Source organism: Aotus nancymaae, unplaced genomic scaffold (assembly GCF_030222135.1).
Source record: "Aotus nancymaae isolate 86718 unplaced genomic scaffold, 86718_ANA_hifiasm-v0.15.2.pri h1tg000021l, whole genome shotgun sequence".
NCBI lineage: Eukaryota > Metazoa > Chordata > Mammalia > Primates > Aotidae > Aotus > Aotus nancymaae.
The window spans coordinates 11,489,424-11,512,097 of NW_026988433.1; the positions used below are offsets into that span (position 1 = coordinate 11,489,424).

General features: G+C 53.3%; 1 protein-coding gene across 11 annotated transcripts in view; it reads left to right on the top strand.

Annotated features, from left to right (window-relative positions):
• KDM2B (lysine demethylase 2B) overlaps positions 1 to 22,674 on the top strand; it is a 162,524-nt gene that overhangs the window by 52,375 nt on the left and 87,475 nt on the right. For 9 of the 11 annotated variants that reach the window (XM_064379679.1, XM_064379685.1, XM_064379680.1 and 6 more), the window contains 4 exons: positions 3,193 to 3,286; positions 4,583 to 4,736; positions 14,268 to 14,383; positions 22,426 to 22,552. In XM_064379679.1, coding sequence (XP_064235749.1) covers positions 3,193 to 3,286; positions 4,583 to 4,736; positions 14,268 to 14,383; positions 22,426 to 22,552 — 491 coding nt within the window. Of the gene's footprint in view, positions 1 to 771; positions 1,016 to 1,452; positions 1,474 to 3,192; positions 3,287 to 4,582; positions 4,737 to 14,267; positions 14,384 to 22,425; positions 22,553 to 22,674 lie in introns of those variants that run through there. The other 2 variants (XM_064379689.1, XM_064379690.1) reach the window with 2 other exon arrangements.

The following is a 22,674-nucleotide window of genomic DNA, read 5'->3' on the forward strand; positions in this document are numbered from 1 at the left end:
CTGCACAGAAGCCACCTGAGCTGGGGGCGGCCTGGGGCGCGGCTTTCCGGGCAGGGGGCGGCCGAGGCCCAGGCGGAAGCCGGGCTAGCCGGCTGGCCGCGGGGAGAGCTTAGCGGCCGTGGCACCGAGCCGGGGTGCCCATGTGACTGCGGTGTGCTTGGGAAGAGGAAGCTGCAGAGGTCAGTGCAAAGGCGTCACGCCAGAGCGAGCGCGCGAGCGAGCCAGGGGGGAGCCCCGGAGCCAGCTCAGGGCGGGAGAGGGGGTGGCCTGCCCGCTGCAGGGGCTGGACAAAGCCACGCTGTCCCAGACACCCTGGCTCTTCTAAAGCGTGCGATCACAGGGTGGGAGGGGCGGCCAGGCTTGGCGGCCAGGAAATGAGGGACACTGGGAGGAGGGGCCTCTCCAGGAGAGGCAGGTCTGGAAGAGGCGGCCCCAGCCTCCCGAGGGGCCTCTGGATGCTAGAGGGTGACCCAGAGGGCAGATCAGACGCAGACTCAACTTGGAGAACTTTCCCTACACACTGCAGCCAGCTTGCAGGGATCCTCGTTTTCTGCACGTGCTGGGGAGGTCGGGGATGGGGGGAACTGGAGGATGGCAGGGTGGGGGTGACCTGGGTAGCCAGGCAGCCCTGCAGCCCGCAGCCCAAGAGGCGAGCTCCTGTCCTCTCCTCTCTGCTGTGGGTACCCGCGGGCATCCAGCTGCCAGCAGAAGCAGCACGTTCTCCCAGCTCCACCCCGAACATACTTAGATTGTTTTCCCTAGACTGTGTTCAGCTGAGGCCTGGAGGGGGTGGAAACCAAGGTTAGATTAAAAAAAGAAAAAAAAATCCCGTAGACGAAGAGATGGTTTTAGGGAAATGAGGACTAATATTTTGAAGTGGTGCTTAGAGAGAAGAGGCCAGTGTGGTCCGTGGGGGTGGGGTGGGTGAGGGCTTCAGGACCCCCCCTTTCCTTGGAGAGAAGAGGATCACCCAGGCCTTCAGGCTGGGACCCCGCTGGGCCCAGCCGGCCTGCAGGTGAGGACGATGTGGAGCCAGAGTCGGGACTGTTACCGCCCCAGTGCCAGCTCCGCAGCCCGCGCCTGTCTTCGTGACAGCCTGCGTCCTGTGCTGTCAACTACACCCCTCCGATGGGGTTGCTAGGCAGCGGGGCTCTGATGTACTGGAAGGCCTTCTGATTTGTCAGCCTCCTGCAGACACATGGTTAAGGCTCCTTCCAGCCTATGGGGAGGAGGGACGCGGGCACGCCGCCTGCATACTGCTGAGCCCCCGGTCCACCTGAAAGCGAGGTGCAAAAGGCAGCCAGAGGGAGGGAGGGGGCACCTGGAACCCTCTGCCTTCTAACCAGCTCAGCCCCACTCCCCACATTATCTCCACTCGGGCCGGCGCGCTGCTGGCTCCTCCCTGTCCGTCCCCGCCCCATTCCTCCCCTCTTCCCCAAACCATGGAAAAGCAAAGTGCAGCGGGGAAAAGAGGTCAGTGGGGTAAGCATGTGTTGCGGGCTCTGGAGGTGCCAAGGTGCATGGGCGTGAGCGGTGGGGAGGCTGCCCATCCACGCCACCTGGGCTCTTGTGGGAAGGGGCTAGTGGTCGGGAGGGGTCCCTGGTACCGTCATCTGCCAGGCCTGGACTTGGAAGACTGCTCTGTGCCCCCTCCTCCTTAAGCTCTGCCCCACTCCTACAAGAACAGCAACTGGGGGAGGAGGGAAACCCTGGGTCTTCCTGCAAGGAAGGGTGGGCTCTTCAGCCCTCCATAGCGCTGAGAAGTGGTGGCTGCTGGCCGGTTCCTGCCTCCCCTGGATGCACTCCCCGACCCCAGCCTCCAAGGTCCAAGTTCTCCCTCCTCCTTCTCTCTTTCTGAGTGGCCACCACCCGCAATTTAATTTCTCTTCAGTTCTTTACTTGTTTATAACCGCCTTACTGAGACATAATTCACAGACCATTCACCCATGTCAAAATGCACAATTCAACGGGTTTTAGTATGTTCACAGAGTTTTGCAACCACAGTTAATTTTGGAACGTTTTCATCACCCTAGAATGAAAACCCTGTAACCGTTAGCAGTCGCTCCCCATTCTCCTGCCCCCTAGCCCCTGACGCCCACTAATCTGCTTTCTATCTCTATAGATTTGTCTACTCTGGACGTTTTGTATATGTGGGACCAGACACCGAGTGGTCTTTTGTGGCTGGCCACCCCCGCTTACTTTTCTAGCTGCATTGCTTACTTGGCAGTCAATTGCAGTTTTGTTTGTTTGTTTTTGATCATGTAACTTTTCCTGTGCATTGCTCCTTTAGTAGTGTCACATCCTTTGGGGCAGGACTCTTCTGCATTCTTATGCATTTCTCTCAAGGCCAAAGCTGGCTCAGGGCTGGACCTCTGGTTGAATGAATGGGATGAATGGGACTGGTAATTGGCAAGCCGTGCAGGTGGTTTACAACTGAATTCCAGGGGGCCCAGCTGCTGCAAAGGGGGCTGGCAGCTTGGGAGAACTGCAGGTATCCAAGCTATGAAGGAGCAGAGAAGAAGCCTCTAACTGGGACGGGCAGAGGCGGGGCAAGTGTAGAAACCCACCCTGTGTGGGCTGGGCGTGGTGGCTCGCGCCTGTAATCCCAGCACTTTGGGAGATTGAGGCAGGTGGATCACAAGGTCAGGAGATCTAGACCATCCTGGCTAACACGGTGAAACCCCGTCTCTACTAAAGATACAAAAAAAAAAAATTAGCCAGGTGTGGTGGGCATGCCCCTGTAATCTCAGCTACTCAGGAGGCTGAGGCAGGAGAATCGCTTGAACCCAGGAGGCAGAGGTTACAGTGAGCCGAGATCACGCCACCACACTCCAGCCTGGGCGACAGAACAAGACTCCATCTCAAAAAAAAAAAAAAAAAAAAAAAAAACCACCCTGTATTAGGAACCTGTGAGGTGGCCTGTGGGTTGCCACTTCTCACAAGAATCTGAAAACAAGTATATGGCTCCCAGCCTCTGGGGTAGGTAGGCGACCAAGGAGATTCGTCACCTGATCACAGGGGCTTCCCCCATGGGGAACTCCGATTACACTTGGATTTTTAAAGAAAAAAAATTCCCCAGTGTCAGCGTTTATAAAAGGGTGCCAATTCTAGACGTCTGAAATCCTTTGCTCACCTCTTGTCATTTAGTTCTTGACTCGTGTTTTATTCTGTCTCCCTGCCTCGGTGCTGCAGGTACTGTCTGATGAGTGTGAAAGGTTGTTTCACCGACTTCCACATCGACTTTGGAGGCACTTCCGTTTGGTACCACGTTTTCCGAGGTGGGAAGGTGAGTTTCAGTTGCCTTTAATTTTTTGTGCCTCTCCAGCTGTTTGTGTGGGGAGGGGCTCACTTAGCTTTCTGCCTCCTCCCACCTCCCTCCTCCAGCCAGCCCTGCGCCAGGAATTCTTTCAGGATTGCTCTTTTTAAATTTTTTTATTTTTAAGTAATAGGATCTTGCTCTGTCACCCAGGCTGGAGTGTAGTGGTGAGATCATAGCTCACTGTAGCCTCTACCTCCGGGCTCAGGCAGTCCTCCCACCTCAGCCTCCCGAGTAGCTGGGACCATAGGCATGCACCACCAGGCCCGGCTAATTTTTGTATTTTTTTGTAGAGACAGAGTTTCAGTATGTTGGACAAGGCGTTCTCAAACTCCCAGCTCAAGCGATCCTCTTACTTTGGCCTCCCAAAGTGCTAGGATTATAGGCATGAGCCATTGCTCCTGGCCCTAGGTCCCTTCTTCCCGTAGAACCACCTCCTCCTTCTAAAGGGAAAAGTCGAGTTCAAGACTTTTACATCACATCTAGTCACCCATGCAGGCCTGCCCCGCTCACCCAGTCCAGCGTTCTAAGCCCCTTGGGTCAGATTTGAAGCTGGGGTTTGGCATGAGAACATCTGGCATTCACCTTCCCTGGCTGCCATCTCTGCCCCGGCTGCCATCTCAGCTCCAGCCTTGGGACCTTTTCAAAGTCTAGTTGCCAGTGCCACCTGCCTCCAAGAACATTTCGCCCTGGGGACAGAATGAGAAGGGTGCTCCCTGTGCCTGCTTTTGTTGCGTGTCCACGTGGGGACGTAGGTGTCCCTGGAGGTGGATGCTTCTTGAAAACACGCCTGTGCCACCTGCTTGGCTGGGTCCGCATGTGCGTTTGTTTTAACTGAACGTGTTGGAAGAAATTCTGAGAGGAAGTCAACCCACTTGATTCCAGATGTTTTTCCTCCTTCTCCAAAGTGTGCACAAGCTGGCTTTATTTACTGGGCCATTTTATCATACAGCTTAGGAAATTCCCTTCCTCTCCTGCCCCCACCTCCCAGATGAGCCTGTGGTTCAGGAGAAAGCATATCCCACCCAGTCCAGGAAGTACTCCCATCCCAGGATTTCAGCTGGCACGGAGGTTCCCTGAAGGTGGGCACAGCCCTTCCCACCTCCCCAGAGCTCTTTGGGCCTGGCTTTGCAGAAGGTCCAGAGGGATGTATCCTCCCATGTCCCCCGGTGTCTCACCCCCTCCCCTAACCCCAGGCAGGGGGGCTCTCTCTCTGGGCTGTCTTGGGCCTGGGTCTCCAGCTGACTGCCTGCATTTCCTCCCAAGATTTTTTGGCTGATTCCTCCAACGCTGCACAATTTGGCACTGTATGAGGAGTGGGTGCTGTCAGGCAAACAGAGTGACATCTTTCTGGGAGACCGTGTGGAACGATGCCAAAGAATTGAGCTGAAACAGGGCTACACATTTTTCATCCCTTCCGGTAGGTTCTGAGGGACTCTCTCTGGGCTCTCCGAGTCTCCTGCAGCCTGGGCCAGGGTTTTTGGCCTCGTAAGGGTTGCTCTGGGGCTGGTGGGTTTGATGGGTCATTGGCAGTCCCCGAGGAGAGCCCGCCTTGCGCTGGAGGGAGAAGCCTTGAAGTTTTCTGCTGGCAGCCCACATGTGTCTACCACCTGCAGCTGGAATTCTCTCTCCCTCGGAGATAGCCTTGGGTTCTCTCAGGGGAGACCTGAACGCCTCCTCATGACTTCCTATGGAGATTTGTGTGTTGGGTAATGGGGTGGGTCGGGTTTGCCCCGAGGCAGGGTCTGGGGAAGGACTGTGCATGGTCTCTGGTGGAATTCCGGCTTGGCCACTTACAGACTGTGACTTTGCTTCTTTGTGCCTCAGTGTTCCCATCTGTAAAATGGGATTAAGTTTTCCCCAGGGTGGTCATGAGGACTGAGTGAGCTAACACCTCCTCACTTCCGGTTCATTGGCAATGGACTAAGGGCTTTTGGCTGGTTCCAGGCTCAGTCACTAGTGGATGTGGCTGATGACCTAGGGGTCAGGGAATTACCTCTTAGTCTGCATTAATGGAAGCATTCTACCTAGGATGAGGGAGGTGATAGTCCCACTATGTAGAGAGGGGAGTCAGGCCACACATAGGAGAGTTTTTGTTTTTTTTTTTGAGACAGTCTTGCTCTGTCACCCAGGCTGGAGTGCAGTGGTGTGATCTCGGCTCACTGCAACCTCCACCTCCTGGGTTCAAGCGGTTCTCATGTCTCAGCCTTCCGAGTAACTGGGATTATAGACATGTACCAATATGCCTAGCTAATTTTTGTAGTTTTAGAAAAGATGGGGTTTTGCCATGTCGTCTGGGCTGATCTCAAACTCCTGGCCTCAAGGGATTATCCCTCCTCAGCCTCCCACAGTGCTAGGATTACAGGTGTGAGCCACCGTGCCTAGACTGTAGGTTTTGTTCCTCTTAGTCATTGTACTTTGGAGGGTAAAGCAACCTTAAGGGGGGTGTAGGTGGGTATAGGAACCACATCAGGTGAGATGAGTTTGAGGGAGGAAGTGGGCTGCTTTACCTGAGGAAGTGAAGGCATATGGTAACTGCAGTCAGCTAGGTGAAGGATTGTCTCCTGGAAGGAGTATAGCCGAGTGGTGTTGGAATAACTTGCTTTGTTAAGTAGTGAGCTCCTTGTCACTGGAGGCATACAAGTACAAGGTAGATACAGATGAGTGAAGGTGCTTGCAGAGAATCTGCACCTGGGTGGAAGCTTAGAGTGGAGGGTAGGCATATCCCCTGAGGCCACTAAGATGTTTCTGCGAGTTGGGCTGGAAGCTGGCCTTGGGTCTGGACATCAAGCATTAGTGGTGGTTGTAGTAGCAGTTTTTGCTGTGGGGATGGGGCCTGCACACCTGGGTGCTTCTAGAACGCTGGGCAGAAACAGGAGACTTCCCTATTAGGGAGATTTGGGGTTTGGAAGTGTCAGGGTTTAGTGCGGGGGTGACTTTGTTACCATGGCCCCAGGTCTGTTCTCAGAGCCGCTTGGCTCAGGGAAGGGACTGACCCCTGCTTGGGATGGAAGGGATTATTGCACTTGGTGGTCAGCATTTATGGGGGACACCCTGGCAGATGCGAAGTAGAGACTGGGGAAGGAGATGGTATCCTCTTTCTAATGGAGCTGTGCTCAATCCACTCTCTAGGTGTTGCTGGGTTGGGCCCTGGGTTCAAAGGATGGCTGGAAGGCTCTTGGCCTTGCCGCTGACTCTCTTTGTGACATTAGCTGGTTTCTTCCTCTCTCTGCTCCTCAGCCCTCCCATCTCTACCAGGGGTTGGGGTGGAGCTGAACTTTGGGACCCTCAAGTTCCCTCCCAGCCCCATGTTCTGAGCCTGACAGTGCTTAGAACTGGGAGGTGGCTCATCACTTTCCCCCTATGTGGGATGGGGTGGGTGTTGATGTTGGTGACTTAAGCAAGCTGGGGGAGGTCTTGAGGAGCAGCAGCAGCAGGGGTGTGGGCGTGGCTGTCTACTGAAGCCAGGAAGAGGAAACGTGCATTTGAGATGCTGTAAGCAGGAGTCCAGTTAGTTCTGGGTGAAGACTTCTGGCCCTAAGGGTCATGCTTTGAGATACCAGGATTCTTCCCCTCGCCCCGCCCCTGCTCCCCCGCCACCGCCCCCCCCCCCCGGGAGTTTTGGGAAGTAGAAAAGGGACAGTTGGAATTGCCGGCTTCTGAGATGCAGGGGTGGGGCAGGGTGGGAGGGTGCAACCTAGTTCAGTGGTTCCCAGCCATTGATTTCATGGACTAGTGAAAAAAAAAAACAACTTAGGAACAGATACAAAGTTGCTAACTTGTAATTTTACTAAAGATGGGTGTTAAGATCAACAGACCCTATGGTCTATTGACACTAAAAATGTTACAAGTATACAATGTCAGAATAAAGGACAGCACTTTAAATTTGATAGTTTTTCTCATTCTGTTTCCAACCAGTGAAAACTAAAGAATTTCACCCCCCCCCCAAAAAAAAGAAAAGAAAAGAAAAGAAAACTAAAGGACCAGAGACTCAGGATCCACTGACCTAGATGAATGGTTTTTTTTTTTTTTTTTTTTTTTTTTAAGATGGAGTCTCGCTCTGTCCCCAGGTACTGGAGTGCAATGGTGCAATCTCGGCTCACTGCAACCTTCACCTTGCAGGTTCACACGATTCTCTTGCCTCAGCCTCCCAAGTAGCTGGGATTGCAGGTGCCCGCCATCATGCCTGGCTCATTTTTGTATTTTTAGCAGCTATAGGTTTTTGTCACGTTGTCCAGGCTGGTCTTGAACTCCTGGGCTCAAATGAGCCGCCCACCTGGGCCTCCCAAAATGCTGAGATTACAGGCATGAGGCACCACGCCCGGCCCCTAGATGAGTATTTTAGGTCCTCCTCAGGGCCTGAGGATTCTTTCCAGCATCCACACTCTCTGAGCCACGTACAGACACACATCTGAGATTCGTGGTACTTGACTTGTGGCTTTGGAGAGAGAGAGAGTCTTGGGAAACTCAGGAAAGGTTTACGGCTCCCTGGATGGGAGTTTTTCCATATTGAAGTGGAGAATCAAATTCTGGCATTTCCCACCTCTGCCCTGAGGTTGTTTTTTTTTTTTTTTTTTTTTTGAGACAGAGTTTTGCTCTTGTTACCCAGGCTGGAGTGCAATGGCGCGATCTCGGCTCACCGCAACCTCCGCCTCCTGGGTTCAGGCAGTTCTCCTGCCTCAGCCTCCTGAGTAGCTGGGATTACAGGCATGCGCCACCATGCCCAGCTAATTTTTTGTATTTTTAGTAGAGACGGGAGTTTCACCATGTTGACCAGGATGGTCTCGATCTCTTGACCTCGTGATCCACCCGCCTCGGCCTCCCAAAGTGCTGGGATTACAGGCATGAGCCACCGCGCCCGGCCTGCCCTGAGTTTTTATCACCACAGTGTGACCTTAGGCACGTCTCCTCTTGCCACACTGGCCTCACATACTCATCTAGGAGCCGGCGCAGTGGCTCACACCTGTAATCCCAGCATTCTGGGAGACCCAGGCAGGCAGATCACTTGAGCCGCGGTTCAGGAAGTCTTCAGTTCTCTGCAAGCTCACAGGATGCTGATGGTTTAGGAGGACTTTAATCATAAAGGAATGCTGGATTTTGTCAGATGATTTTTCTGTGTCTGTTGAGATGATCATGTGATTTTTAATTTTAATTCTATTTATGTGGTGTATCACATTTATTGACGTGTATGTTAAACCATCCCTGCGTGCCTGGTATGCAACCCACTTGGTCATGGAGGGTTTATCTTGTTGATACGCTGTTGGATTCAGTTAGCTAGTATTCTGTTGAAGTTTTTTGTGTCTGTGTTCATCAGGGATATTGGTCTGTAGTTTTCCTTTTTTTTGTTAGGTCCTTTCTTGGTTTTGATATAAGGTGACTGGCTTCATAGAATGATTCAGGGAGGACTCTCTCTTTCCCTCTTTTTTGGAAAAGTGTCAACAGAATTGGTACCAGGTCATCTTTATTTTTTAATTAATTAATTAATTTTATTTTCTGAAGCAGAATTTTACTCTTGTTGCCCAGGCTGGAGTGCAGTGGCACGATCTTGGCTCACTGCAACCTCCGCCTCCCAGGTTCAAGCGATTCTCCAGCCTCAGCCTCCCAAGTTACTGGGATTTTAGGCATGCACCATCATGCCTGGCTGCTTTTTGTATTTTTAGTAGAGACAGGGTTTCACCATGTTGCTCAGGCTGGTCTCAAACTCCTGACCTCAGGAGATCTGCCCACTTGAATATCTGATAGTATTCAGCTATGAATCCAAGGAAGACCTTATTTATTTATTTATTTATTTATTTTTGAGACAGAGTCTCACCTTGTCGGCTAGAGTGCAGTGGGCATGATCTCAACTCACTGCAATCTCCGCCTCCTGGGTTCAAGTAATTCTCGTGCCTCAGCCTCCTGAGTAGCTGGGATTACAAGTGTATGCTACCATGCCTGGCTAATTTTTTTATTTTTAGTGGAGACAGGGTTTCTCCATGTTGGCCAAGTGCAAATTCCTGGCCTCAAGTGATCCTCCTGCCTCAGCCTCCCTAAGTGCTAGGATTACAGCCATGAACCACCACACCCGGCCTCCAAGGAAGACTTTATTATTTATTTATATATTTATTTTGAGATGCAGTCTTACTGTGTTGCCCAGGCTGGAGTGCAATGGCGCCATCTTGGCTCACTTCAACCTCCACCTCCCAGGTTCAAGCAATTCTTCTTCCTCAGTCTCCCCAGTAGCTGAGATTACAGGTGTATATCACCACACCTGGCTAATTTTTGTATTTTTAGTAGATAGCGGTTTCACCATGTTGGCCAGGCTGGTCTTGAACTCCTGACCTCAGGAGATCCAACTGCCTCAGCCTCCCAAAGTACTGGGATTATAGGCGTGAGCCACCACACCCGGCCGACCAAGGAAGACTTTAAATGATACTATGTTTTGTCTGAGATGAAGGAGCTGGGTCCTGGCTGTGCTTCACGGTTGGTGATTCTTTAGACTTCATTCCTAGGTAATCTAGGAGAGCTGCCTGAAAGAGGAAGACCATTTAAGGTGACTGAGGAGTAAGATGGCCTGGAGAAAGGGGCTTGGGTTTGCCCCTTTCCAAGGTGGCCATACCTTGATGAGGCAAAGGAGGTGAGAATACAGCATCAGAGTCAGGTCATCAAGGCCAGGGTCAGGCATGCCCAGGGGTCTCCAGGTATTAGCCTTATAATGAGCAGTAAGGAAAGCCGGAGTGGAAGTCACCCCCGGGGAATAGGAAATTGGGAACTTTAAGTGCCTGGGTGAACCAGGTGATGTCTTTTTTCTCCAACTCAGTCTGGGCAATGGCACCATTCTGGCCACATTTGTGGGCTTGACCTCCCCACTCTGCCTGTGCCAGCCTAGATGAGTTGTAGTTCACAGTTCTAAGCAATGAACATTTAAAATTTTTATTTTATTTTATTGAGTCAGGATCTCACTCTGTTGCCCAGGCTGGAGTAGCATAGCTTGATCCAACCAATGTATCATGTACATTATTTATCTTCTCTATAGGCATGTATGGAAAATTTAATATTCTCCACTTTTTTTTTTTAGAGACAGGGTTTCACCCTGTTGGCCAGGCTGGTCTTGAACTCCTGACCTCAGGTGATCCGCCCACCTCGGCCTCCCAAAGTGCTGGGATTACAGGCATGAGCCACCACGTCTGGCCTATTCTCCACGTTTAAAAAAAAAAAATGTTGCCAGGCGTGGCGGCTCATGCCTGTAATCCCAGCACTTTGGGAGGCCGATGTGGGTGGATCATGAGGTCAAGAGATCGAGACCATCCTGGCCAACAGGGTGAAACCTCATCTCTACTAAAAATGCAAAAATTAGCCAGGCATGGTCGCGCATGCCTGTAATCCCAGCTACTTGGGTGGCTGGGGCAGGAGAATTGCTTGAACCCAGGAGGCAGAGGTTGCAGTGAGCTGAAACGGTGCCACTGCACTCCAGCCTGGTGACACAGTAAGATTCTGTCTCAAAAAAACAAAAAGCAACAAAACAACAACCAAAGAAATATCTCCGTTTTTGTAACACGGGGTGGTGTGAAGTAATTGGCCCCCAGTCCCAGCTATGAGATCCACGAGGGCAGAGGCCATCCTTGCTTCATCTCAGCGGTTCCTGATCCTGGCCCGGTGCAGGGAGTTCACTGACGCCGGTGAAGGAGGCCAGGGTCCGGTTGGGTCGTGGGTGTCTGTGAGGTGCCCTGTGTCGACTTCTGAGACCTCTGGGTTTATTCCTGCTGAAGCTGCGGAGGTGGAGGCAGATGTGGGTGGGGTCTTTGGATCCGGAGTTCTGAGCGTCTTGGTTGTGGGTGGGACTCCACGTGCCCCGCTGCCCTTCTTGGCCCCTCTCAGGTCCCAGAGAATGTGCTGCTTTGTGGGTCACTGGCTTCCCATCCATGACTGCCTCTGTCCCTGGTCGCTTGGCCTGAATAGCCTCTGTTTATTGCCTTCATATTGTCGATGACTGAGACTGGAAGCAGGAGGCAGACGCCAGCATCCCCAGCCCAGGCAGCAGCCCGGGGACACCGGCTCTCATGCTTCCTGGGCTGTTGAGAGGTCATTGGAGGGTGGGTATGGGTGGGACCCACGAAGTCTGTTATTTCCATGCCTCCTTCTTCCCGAGGGAGGCCTGTGGGTAATGAAGCAGGTGTGAGCAGGAGAGGGACGTGGTGGCGGCTAATCCAGGGGTGGCCGCCTGACCCACCCCTCAGGCCCTGGCTGGAAAGAGGAGGGGGTAGAAGCTTCTAGAATCCCTCGAGTGTCTGGGCGTGCCAATCCCCTGCCCCCTCCTTGCAGCAGCAGCTCTCTTCTGTGTTCCTCTTTGCTCACGCGTCAGGACTAGTCAGATTTATTTAGGTGTGTTGGCCTCTCCACCTGCAGGGAGAACAGAGAGAATACAGGGCTGGTAAAGACGGATGCACATGGGCGCCATCCTCTGCCAGAGCCCTCGTGATCCGCTGAGATGACCACAGATACCAATGCCAATTGCTCGTGTCGATTCGGGACTTGCTCACCACGTTCCCCAGTAGGGAGGGGACAGTCTTAAACCCCGGCCCCTGGTCTTGGGATTTCTGCAGGGAGGGAGGTGGGCTTGTGGGGCCGTGTAACATACAGCTGCCTATGCATCGCATGACCCTGGTGGTCCCGGGTCCCAATCTTAGGAAGTGTTGCCAGGATAACAGGCATGGTGACAATAGCAACATTCGATAACACGGTTCCACTTGGTGGAAACATGGAAATGTTGAGGTCAGCCTGCAGGCAGCAGAGGCGGGAGACTGAAGGTGGAGGTGGAGGCGTGTTCAGGGCGGCAGCCATGCTGCTGTGCAGAGGAGGGCGGAGGTGGTGGGGAGGGAAAGCTGAGGAGCTCGACGGCCGCTTGCAGCCGCACACCTGGTCAGCAGAGCAGCTGCCTCTGATGGTACCCGGGGAGCCAAGCACGGAACGAGGTTCCCTGAAGCAAAGCCCTTGTGCCTGTACCCAGCAGCATTGGGCTCCCGGTGACATGCTTTCCCTTGCTGTCCCCTGAGGACGGCCAGCTCTGTTCCACGCGTTGCCTGGTGGGGAGGGCCAGTGCTGAGTGTCCATGGCAGATGCCAGCAGTGGCCTCGCAGCCTCTGCGCTGTCTTCCCAAGCGGGAGTGTTGTTTCCAGCAGCCGCCTGTGACTCAGGGCTGGTGTGTTTCACCGGGGGAAGAGACTGAAACCGCTTGCCCTTGGGGGGCAGGGGAAGTCGCTGTAATTTTCCTTAGAGCTAAATAGTAAAGTGCATGTCCAGGAGAGGAGGGGACGGTGGCCTTCAGGGACAGGCCCTGCAGGGTGCAGGGTCTTGGGGTACCCTTGCCTCTGCTGCACCCTTCCCCCTGCTGACCCTCCTCTGTCCTTCCCTGTGAGTCACTCTGCCTCTGTCCGCCCTCGTCCTTATTTCTCTCTGCATTTCTCTTTTTGCATCCCCTCGGTTTCCCTGCCTGTCCCCTGGGACTCGGCAGGCCTGTGCAGAGCCTTTGATGCCGCGGCAGCTGTGCAGCATGGTGGCTAAAAACAGAGCTGCTGTCGCTTGTCAGCTGTGACTTGTTCAGCAAGTGGCTTCCCCGCTTGTGCCCTCAGTTTCAGCATCTGTGCATTGGGGTTGATTCTCCTCCTGCCTGTCCCCTAGCCCCTAAATGTGTGACCTGGCAGCCAGGAGCTACACACATGTCCCCTGAGTACTTGCGGTCTGGCCATGTGAATTGCAGTGCGGTAGCTGTGTGTCCCGATGAGTGAGGTGCTTTCTCCTCGGCCCTCATGGGCCACACGGAGCCCGACTTCCTCGGCTCAAAATCTTAAGTGACTTCACTTTCTGTGCCTCAGTTTCCTCATCTGTACATTTTTTTTGTTTTGTTTTTTTTTTTGGCTCTGTCCCCTAGGCTGTGAGTGCAGTGCCACGATCTGGGCTCACTGCAACCTCCGCCTCCCAAGTTCAAGTGATTCTTATGCCTCAGCCTCTCAAGTAGCTGGGATTACAGGTATATGCCACCACACCTGGCTAATTTTTGTATTTTTGGTAGAGACGAGGTTTCACCATATTGGCCAGGCTGGTCTCGAATTCCTGACCTCAGGTGATCCACCCGCTTCGGCCTCCCAAAGTGCTGGGATTACAGGTGTGAACCACTGCGCCCAGCTTAATTTTTTTTAGAGATGAGGTCTTACTGTATTGCCCAGGCTGATCTCAGACTCCTGAGCTGAAGCAATCTTCCCGCCTCAGCCTCCCAAAGTGCCGGGATCGCAGGGGTGCACCACCACGCCCGGCCCTGCCACCATGTCCCTTGTGATGGTGACTGTGCCTGGCTCCAGGCTGGGAGCCCGGGGAAATGAAAAACTGCAGCCCCCAGCTGTGAGAAGCCGCAGGAGAGACTTGCCAGCAGCCGGCAGCCCTCGGGGCAGAGTGGAGGCAGAGCTGAGGGGGGCATGCGTGTGGAAAGGGGCTGGGCAGAATTTGATGACAAGAAGGTGGATTTGGCTCTTGCAGCTCTGGCAGGACGTCACTCCTTCATCATGCCATCCTTTGTGACCCCTCTGGGAAGGTGAGGAAAGGCTCTGGACACATGTGCCACCTGCGGGGGGCGAGGCTCCCGCGTGGAGATGGGGAAAAGGGCCTGCCTCTCTGCTGGCCGTTGCAGCCATGTCCCTGGAAGAAGCTTTTGTCATCATGGTCCTCAAGAAGTGGGTGCTGGTCTGCAGCTTCTTAGCTCCTGGCTTAAGCCAGGCGGTGGCCACTCAGGGCTGTAGGTCTGAGTCCTCTTGGTGGCCCAGGCCTGGGCGTTCTGCAGGAGGCATCGCTCCAGGCCCTGGCTGCTCTTCTCTGCCCCCTGTGCCCTCCTGCACACTCGCTCTCCCTCCCTGCAGCCTCGTGAGGTGGGGGAGCCCACAGGGGCCAGCGGCTCATCTTCTCCTTGCCCTTCCCACCCCAGGTTGGATCCATGCCGTCTACACCCCTGTAGACTCATTGGTCTTCGGCGGAAACATCCTGCATAGCTTTAACGTGCCCATGCAGCTGCGGATCTACGAGATTGAGGACAGAACACGGGTAAGGAGGGTTCCTTCTCTCTGAGCGTGCACGCCCGGCCCCTGAGCTCTGCCGGTGCTCGGGGTATGGGACAGGTCATTCTGGAATCTGCAGTTCCCCTCTCCCTCCTGCTTCCTGCCTCGAGCTGGCCTCAGTCTTGGTTCCACAGGGTGGGGGCAGGGGGATGCCCATAAGAGCCCCACCCAGAGGCCCTGGAGTTTCTGTTCACCCCCAGGCTGGGGGCAGCCAAAACCCCCTTGTGGAAGAGGAAGTATCTCTGAGAAAGCACCGTGAGATTTCAGGGACTCTGCCTTTTCCTCCTTCTCACGTGGAGAAAGGGGTGCGAGGGGTTAGGGGTTTGGTTGCTGTTGTTTGGAGGATGGGTGTGGACCTGGGAAGGGCCTGGCCTGGTCCGAGGGCAGGTCTTGGCCATTTGTTCTCCCAGGGACCCCAGATCTGGCTGGAGAGAGGCCCCGAGGAAGCCAGTGTCTGAGTTCCCCTGGGTGCTGTCTCTGAGCTCGTCTCCATGTCTGCTGGGGATGTCCCTAGTTCACTGGGGTTGAGGCTTTTCTCTGCCCTTGATGGGGACAGTGCTGGTTTCTCAGATACCAAGTTTCCCTCACTCACCCCATGTCCCAGGACCAGGGCCGGAAGCTCAGGTAACTGATGTGTGTCCTTTGCTCCACAAGTGTCCCTGAAAAGGACAAGTGGCCTGGACTTGCCGCCCTCTTCCCATACTAGGACTTGACCATATGTCCCCAGGCATGTGAGACAGTCCCAAACTGGGTCAAAAACTGAAGACTTGGGGCTGGGCACGGTGGCTCATACCTGTAATCCCAGCACTTTGGGAGGTCGAGGTGTGTGGATCTCTTGAGGTCAGGAGTTCGAGACCAGCCTGGCCAACATGGTGAAACCCTGTTTTCTATACAAAAAAAAGTTAGCCAGGTGTGGTTGTGCATGCCTGTAGTCCCAGCTACTTGGGAGGCTGCGGCAGGAGGATGGTTTGAGCCCAGGAGGTGGAGGTTTCAGTGAGCTGAGATCGCATCACTGCATTACATCCTGGACGACAGAGCCAGACCTGTCTAAAACTGAAAAAAAAAAAAACGCCAAAATCCCCAGAGGCTTGGGGCAGAAAAGGCCCATTTCTTGTTCCACTTGTTCTTGTTTTTTCAACACAGCTATTCAGATATTCATTTTCTTTTATTTAAATTGAGATATAATTCATATACCATAAAATTTACCATTTAGAATATACAGTTGAGTGGTTTTTAGTATCTTGGGTCATCCCCACTAATTCCAGAACATTTTCATTGCCCCGAAAAGAAGCCTTGTTAATTCCAGAACATTTTCATCACCCCAAAAAGAAGCCTTGTACTCACAAGCAGTCACTTCCTGCGTCTCCCCACCTTTCCCCTGGCCAGCCCTAACCTACCTTCTGTGTCTGGATTTGTCTGTTCTGGACATTTGATGCAAATGGAGTCCTTCAGCATGTGGCCTTTTGCGTCTGGTTTCTTTCACGAAGCATAATGATTTCCAGGTTCATCCACATGGTAGCATGTATCAGTGCTTCATTCATTTTCATGGCTGAATAATACTCCATTCTGTAGCTGGACCACACCGTTTCTTCTTGGGCTTTGCCTCTGAGATGACTTTTTGCCCCAGTGAGGTGTTGTTCTGCCTAGATCTAAGGAAAGGTCTCACAGGTGCACCTGCTCCGTACCGAGTTCCTGTCTCTCCTAGTCTTGTTCTCGGGCCTTGGTTTGCATGGAATCCCATATGTGAGCCAGAGCGTTTGCTGCCTTTGTATCTGAATAGTTAACAGTCCTGGCATTGCGGGCCCTTGTCTGGGGGTTTCCTGGAGACCACTTGGAGCTGTGTTTGGTGGTCAGATGCTGCAGGGCGTGTGTACCTCTTCCAATTGTCATGTGACTCCTAGATCTTCAGAGACCCAGGTCAGGGCTGGGACCCCGTGGGAGACCCTCGTTTTGTAGACTTTCTCCCCTCACCTCTCTGTGGCCCACCATCCCCGTCCCACCTGGGGAAGGCCAGCCCCCGCCCTGGTCTGGAGGAGCCGCCCCATGGCGATCAGGAGCAAAGCACTGTTGGGACAGAAGCGGTCATCTCACAGTCTGGGTCAAGTGCTGTCTGGGGCTCCGGCCAACTGTTCTTTGGCCTGTCCTGGAGTACAGGCCAGTTTGTGCACGAGCAGACGTGTAGAACAGAGATGGGGAAATTTAGTGGAAGTCAAGCCCACGACTTTCCAGGCAATTCCTGAAAGCCGGAGTCAGGCTGGAATTTCTAAAGGCTGTGGCACCTTGCTGGAAAACCACCTCCTCCCCCTGGAAATTCAGTCGTAAACTCAGTGGATTTGGGCCCCATGGTTCCCTCAGGAGCCCAACTCCCCTCCCCGACCCATGACGATTTGCAGGGTGCTGGCTAGACCCCTGAGTGACACACTGAGTTTGTGTGGAGTATCACATTCTTGTCGAGAATGGCAGGTCCCCTCTCCCACCGGGGCCCACTATTCCTTCCCTTGAGTGGGCACCCCATCTGGTTTCACTGAAGCAGGTTGGCGGCAGAGGGCTTGGGGCAGACTGGGCTGGCAGCAGCGGCAGGCTGTTTAATCTGCTTTGATTTCTGGTCTTTGGAGAGGGGCTTGGCTACAAGGCCCAGTTGTTTATGTCTTAGGAGCCAAGGCAGACAAAAGGCACTGGGCAGAGAGTTCTGGAACCAGATAAGAAGCCAGAGCTCCTTGTCAGCTCACTACAGCTTTGTTCTTTACAACCCTGAGAGCTTTCTTAAGAAGGTTATGGCCATTTAAAAATAGTGTTTAAAGGCCAGGCCTGGTGGCTCACGCCTGTAATCCCAGCACTTTGGGAAGCCAAGGCAGGTGGATTACCTGAGGCCAGGAGTTTGAGACCAGCTTTGCCAACATGGAGAAACCCCTATCTCTACTAAAAATACAGAAATTAGCAGGGCGTGGTGGTGCATGGCTGTAATTCCAGCTACTTGGGAGGCTGAGGCAGGAGAATGGCTTGAACCTGGGAGGCAGAGGTTGCAATGAGCCGAGATCGTACCATTGCACTCCAGCCTGGGCAAAAAGAGTGAAACTCCGTCTCAAAAAAAAAAGTATTTTAAGAGTCCTAAGACATGGCTTTGCTTGGAAACCAAATGCAGGAGGTGGGACAAAGGGAACCATCAGTCTCCGAGCTCCGTGGTGTGGGTTTGTCTTAGAATTTGCCTGGCCAGGTGTGGTGGCTCATGCTTGTAATCCCAGCAGTTGGGGAGGCCAAGGCGGGCAGATGATCTGAGGTCAAGAGTTCGAGACCAGCCTGGCCAACATGGTGAAACCCTTGTTTCTACTAAAAAAATACAAAAATTAGCTGGGTACTGTGGTGCGTGCCTATAGTCCCAGATACTTGGGAGTCTGAGGCAAGAGAATTGCTTGAACTCAGGAGGCGGAGGTTTCAGTGAGCTTAGATCACACCACTGCACTCCAGCCTGGGCAACAGAGCAAGATTCCATCTAAAGAAAAAAAAAAAGAAAAGAAAGAAAGAAAGAGGAAAAGAAAGAAAAAGAATTTGCTTTTGTGGCCCAATGTGAGGGATCCCTATCTAAACTAGGGAACTCCAGGTTTCTCCCGAGTTTAGGAAGCTGTGTCTTACCCTCACCATTTAAGTCTTTCTGGGGGAGATGACAGGTGACCCCATCCTGCAGTGTCACTGCCCATGAGGCAGCACAAGCAGATGCAGGCTTTTAGGGACTGGTGGATTTCCATTCCCCAGCCCTTGTGGAGGAAATCTCCCCTTTCCCCCATCCTGCAGCTGTGAAGAATGATGGAAGAATGACACCAATGAGTGGACGTGTTGTGTGTTTGATACTTAAGACAACATCTCAATAATCACTGCAATCTTTTAACTTCAGTTAGGTTGATAAGGAGTAGGTATGGTCCAGATCATTAAACTGCCGTCTCTCTTATATTTATCTTTTCTCCTCCCAATGGCTCTAGTGAAAGCAGCCTTCCCAGAAAAGGTAATGCCGACACGCCCCATTCCCTCACAGCCAGTGAATCTATCTGGAAATTGCAAATAATTTACCGTCCCTCTCCCCTTCCCCCTACCATTGGACTTTTTTTTTTTTTTTTCCATTGATTTTTTTTTTTTTTCCAGGAGAAAAACAAATTGTAGGACACTTCCACCCACTCTCACATTTTTACTTTTTCAAGTCCTTGAGACCTGGGAGTTCTAGAACCACCCGAGAACGCTTTCGTTCTCCTCTCCTGAGGGTCACTCAGCTCGAAGATGACTTGGGCCTCCGAGGAAGGGCGGAGGCCAGGTGCCAGTGAGTGGGCCCTGAGGTCCTCTGGTAGACGGATGACCTGCAGGCTGGGAGCATTGCATGCCTTGTGACTGACTGCCTTGCCTTTCGTTTGGGACTGACGTTGGTTAACTCGATTTGGTGAGGCTCCGATCTGTCAACAAGTGATGTTGAGCAACCGTATGTTTAATGTCCCCAGGCATGTGGCTGAAACCTTTTGAAGGCGAAGGGTGGAAGGCGACAACCTGTTTGTAAGTCAACTCTTTGCAAATTTTTGTTTCCCGCAGTCCTCTCTTGGAAAAAAAAATAAAAGAATAAAAAAATAAATTTGAATTCCGTCATCAGCATTTGTTTCCACCCAGCTGGTTTCCCTTGGGTTCAGCAACAAAGAAGGGAGACTGATCTTTCCCTCCTGAAATGCAGCCTCCCAGTTTTCCCTCCTAACTTAGAAAGATTCCCAGGTCATGGTGTGGCTCAGTTGGTGTCAAAAAGATTTGAAAAGTCAAAACCGACTTCAGATTTTACCAATCGAGTCTCATGTCAGGAAATGTGGATGAGGGACTGCGTGTCCTCAGCCTGCTTTTTAGGTATTCGTCATTTGTTCCAAAATCTTTTGTCCCTTTGTCTTGAATAGAGGTGGGGCTGAGGTCCCCTAACTCCTTTTTCATAGGAATTCAAGGTTTGCTTCCTGCCAAAGAGCCCCTCTTTTTTAAACTCCAGAGGGCACCGATCTAGTAACTACGAAAAAAATATGACAACTCTCCCAGCACTGAAACTGGGCTTCTCAGGAAAGGAGCTGGAGCCAAGGAAACCGCAGGATGATGGTCCCCACTCCATGCATCCCCCTGGGGGCTGAAGAGCATGTGGCGGCCATGATCCCATTCCAAAGCATTCCATCCATCAGGGGCAGGCAGAGCCGAGCACCCGAGCACTCAGCGTGCAGGCGGAGAAAGGAGGTCCCCGAAGTAGGAGGAGGCCTCGAGGCCAGGAGCTGAGTGACAGCTAGGACTCTCAGAGATGGCTGGGTCCAGACAGGCACTTTGGGAAATGCAGGAAAATAGCATTTTAGGGCAAAAGGAGAACCGAGGTCTGCTTCTAGTTGTCTTTGTCCCAGATGGGGAATGTCACCTGTTTGTTTATCGGCAGCAGAGAACAGAGCAGTGAGGGTGGGTGAGTGTGATTGGAGGGGTGGGAGAGTCTGATTAGGGAGGGGGTGGCAGAGTGTGGTTGGGGATGGGGAGTGTGATTGGGGGTTGGGGAGTGTGGATAGGAGAGTGGGGGTGTGACTGGGGGGTGGAGAATGTGAATAGGAGGGATGCGGAGTGTGATTGGGGTATGAGGAGCATGCTTAGGGGGGTGGAGAGTGATTTGGGGTGGAGAGTGTGATTAGGAGGATGGGGAGTGTGATTGGGAGTGGGGAGTGTGACTAGGGGTGGGGAGTGTGGGGGTGGGGAGTGTGACTAGGGGTGGGGAGTGTGATTGGGGGTGTGAAGAGTGTGACTAGGAGGGTGGGGAGTGTGATTGGGGTGGGGAGTGTGACTAGGGGTGGGGAGTGTGATTGGGGGTGATGACTGAATAGGAGGGTGGGGAGTGTGAATAGGATGGTGGGGAGTATGATTGGGGGTGGGGAGTGTGATTGGGGTGGGGAGTGTGATGGGGTGAAGACTGAATAGGAGGGTGGGGAGTGTGGATAGGATGATGGGGAGTATTATTGGGGGTGGGGAGTGTGATTGGGGGTGGGGAGTGTGATGTGATGGGGTGAAGACTTAATAGGAGGGTGGGGAGTGTGAATAGGATGATGGGGAGTGTGATGGGAGTGTGAAGAGTGTGACTAGGAGGGTGGGGAGTGTGATTGGGGGTGGGGAGTGTGATTGGGGGTGTGAAGAGTGTGACTAGGAGGGTGGGGAGTGTGATTGGGGGTGGGGAGTGTGACTAGGGGTGGGGAGTGTGATTGGGGTGGGGAGTGTGATTGGGGGTGATGACTGAATAGGAGGGTGGGGAGTGTGAATAGGATGGTGGGGAGTATGATTGGGGGTGGGGAGTATGACGGGGTGGGGAGTGTGATTGGGGTGGGGAGTATGATTGGGGGTGAAGACTGAATAGGAGAGTGGGGAGTGTGAATAGGATGGTGGGGAGTATGATTGGGGGTGGAGAGTGTGACTGGGGGCGGGGAGTGTGATTGGGGATGAAGACTGAATAGGAGGGTGGGGAGTGTGAATAGGAGGGTGGGGAGTGTGATTGGGGGTGTGAAGAGTGTGACTAGGAGGGTGGGGAGTGTGATCAGGGGGCTGGGGAGTGTGATTGGGGTGGAGAGTGAATAGGAGGGTGGGGAGTGTGATTAGTGGGGTGGGGAGTGTGATTGGGGGTTGGGAGAATGTGATTGGGGTGTGGGAGTGTGAATGGGGGTGGGGAATAATTGGGGGTTGGGAGAGTGTGAATGGGGGATGGGAGAGTGTGATTAGGGGAGTGACAATGTTATTAGGGGCAGGGGAGTGTGCTTAGAAGGTGGGAGAGTGTAATTGTTCACCATCCCACTCTCTGAGTTTGCACAGGATCAGGGAGGGGAGGAGGGCTCTCTGGCCCCGGCAGACACCCTCTTGGCAAGACAGCAAGGGAGCAAGGTACGAGTGTGGACGTGTGAGACCATCATGTGGCCTCTGCAGGAGAGGCCCATCATTGGCGTTGCTTCCTTCGCATCTTTCGGTGACATCTGTACAGTCCTTGAACTGCCCCCCGTGGAATCTCCCGGGGCTCAGGCCTTTTGACAGTTCTAGTACACAAAGCTGTCTCCACCTTTACTTCCTCTTCTATAATAAACAGCCAACGAGCAACATGGCAAACCCCATCTCTACAAAAATAGAAAAATTCCCCAGCCAGGCGTGGTGGTGCGTGCCTGTGTTCCCAGCTGCTCACAGGGCTAAAGCAGGAGGGTCGCTTGAGCCCAGGAGGTCGAGGCTGAGTGAGCCATGATTGCTCACTGCACTCCAGCCTGGGCGACAGTGAGACCCTGTCTCTGTTTTTATAAAAGAGAAGTGGGACAAAAGGGATCTCCTGCTCCAGACCCAGTGTGTCTCCCTCAGCATCATACCTGGGAGCCTTGTCTGAGGGAGTCCTTGTGGCCCTGCTGGCTGGGCAGTGGCAGGTGGATGTGGGGAGGAGCAGGAGGTGGACCCCTGTGAGGCCCCGCCCCTGGAGGTAGGTGAGGCCACACCCCTTTCTCTCATTGGTCCGCTGGCCTGGCCTCCCTCCCAACGAGCAGGAGGAGGCTCAGTAACCTGTCTGCAAACCGGTAAGGCTTGGAAGTTGATTTCTGGTTTTCAAGTGGGAGGGAGAAACAGCAGAATCTGTGCAGGAATTTTCAGAAACAAAGAGGAACCTATGTCTGTTGAAGCTAGAATCAGGCAGCTACCTGCAGGTGCCCACACCCTCTGCAGGCAGGTTAGGGGAGAATTCTGTTTTTCTGCATCTCACAGGAGCACCACGTGGCCCCCATCCAACCTCCGGTGCTTGCAGCTCAGGGACCTTTGAGATGAGGCGCTCATGCGGCCTCATCCTCCGCCTCATTTGTGCATGCTGCCGGCATCCCCCTTCCAGCACCCCACCATTTCTCCCCTCCGCCATCCACGCTCTCGCTGAGATGATGACAGTGACCCTCACCCGCAGGGAGCCTGCCCCGCACTTCTCTCACACCATCGCCCTTCGCCCTCTGGAAACTGACCTCCGCCTGCCCGCGTCTTTGCTTTCAGGTGCAGCCAAAATTCCGTTACCCCTTCTACTATGAGATGTGCTGGTATGTCCTGGAGAGATATGTGTACTGTGTGACCCAGCGCTCCCACCTCACTCAGGAATACCAGAGGGAGTCGATGCTTATTGGTGAGTGAACCGCAGGGAGCCCCCGGATTCGGCTGCACAGCTGGGGCAGAAACCGTTTTGTCAGTGGGGCCTGGAGACACTCCCTGGGTTCTTGGGATTCACTGGATCAGTGTATTGAGCAG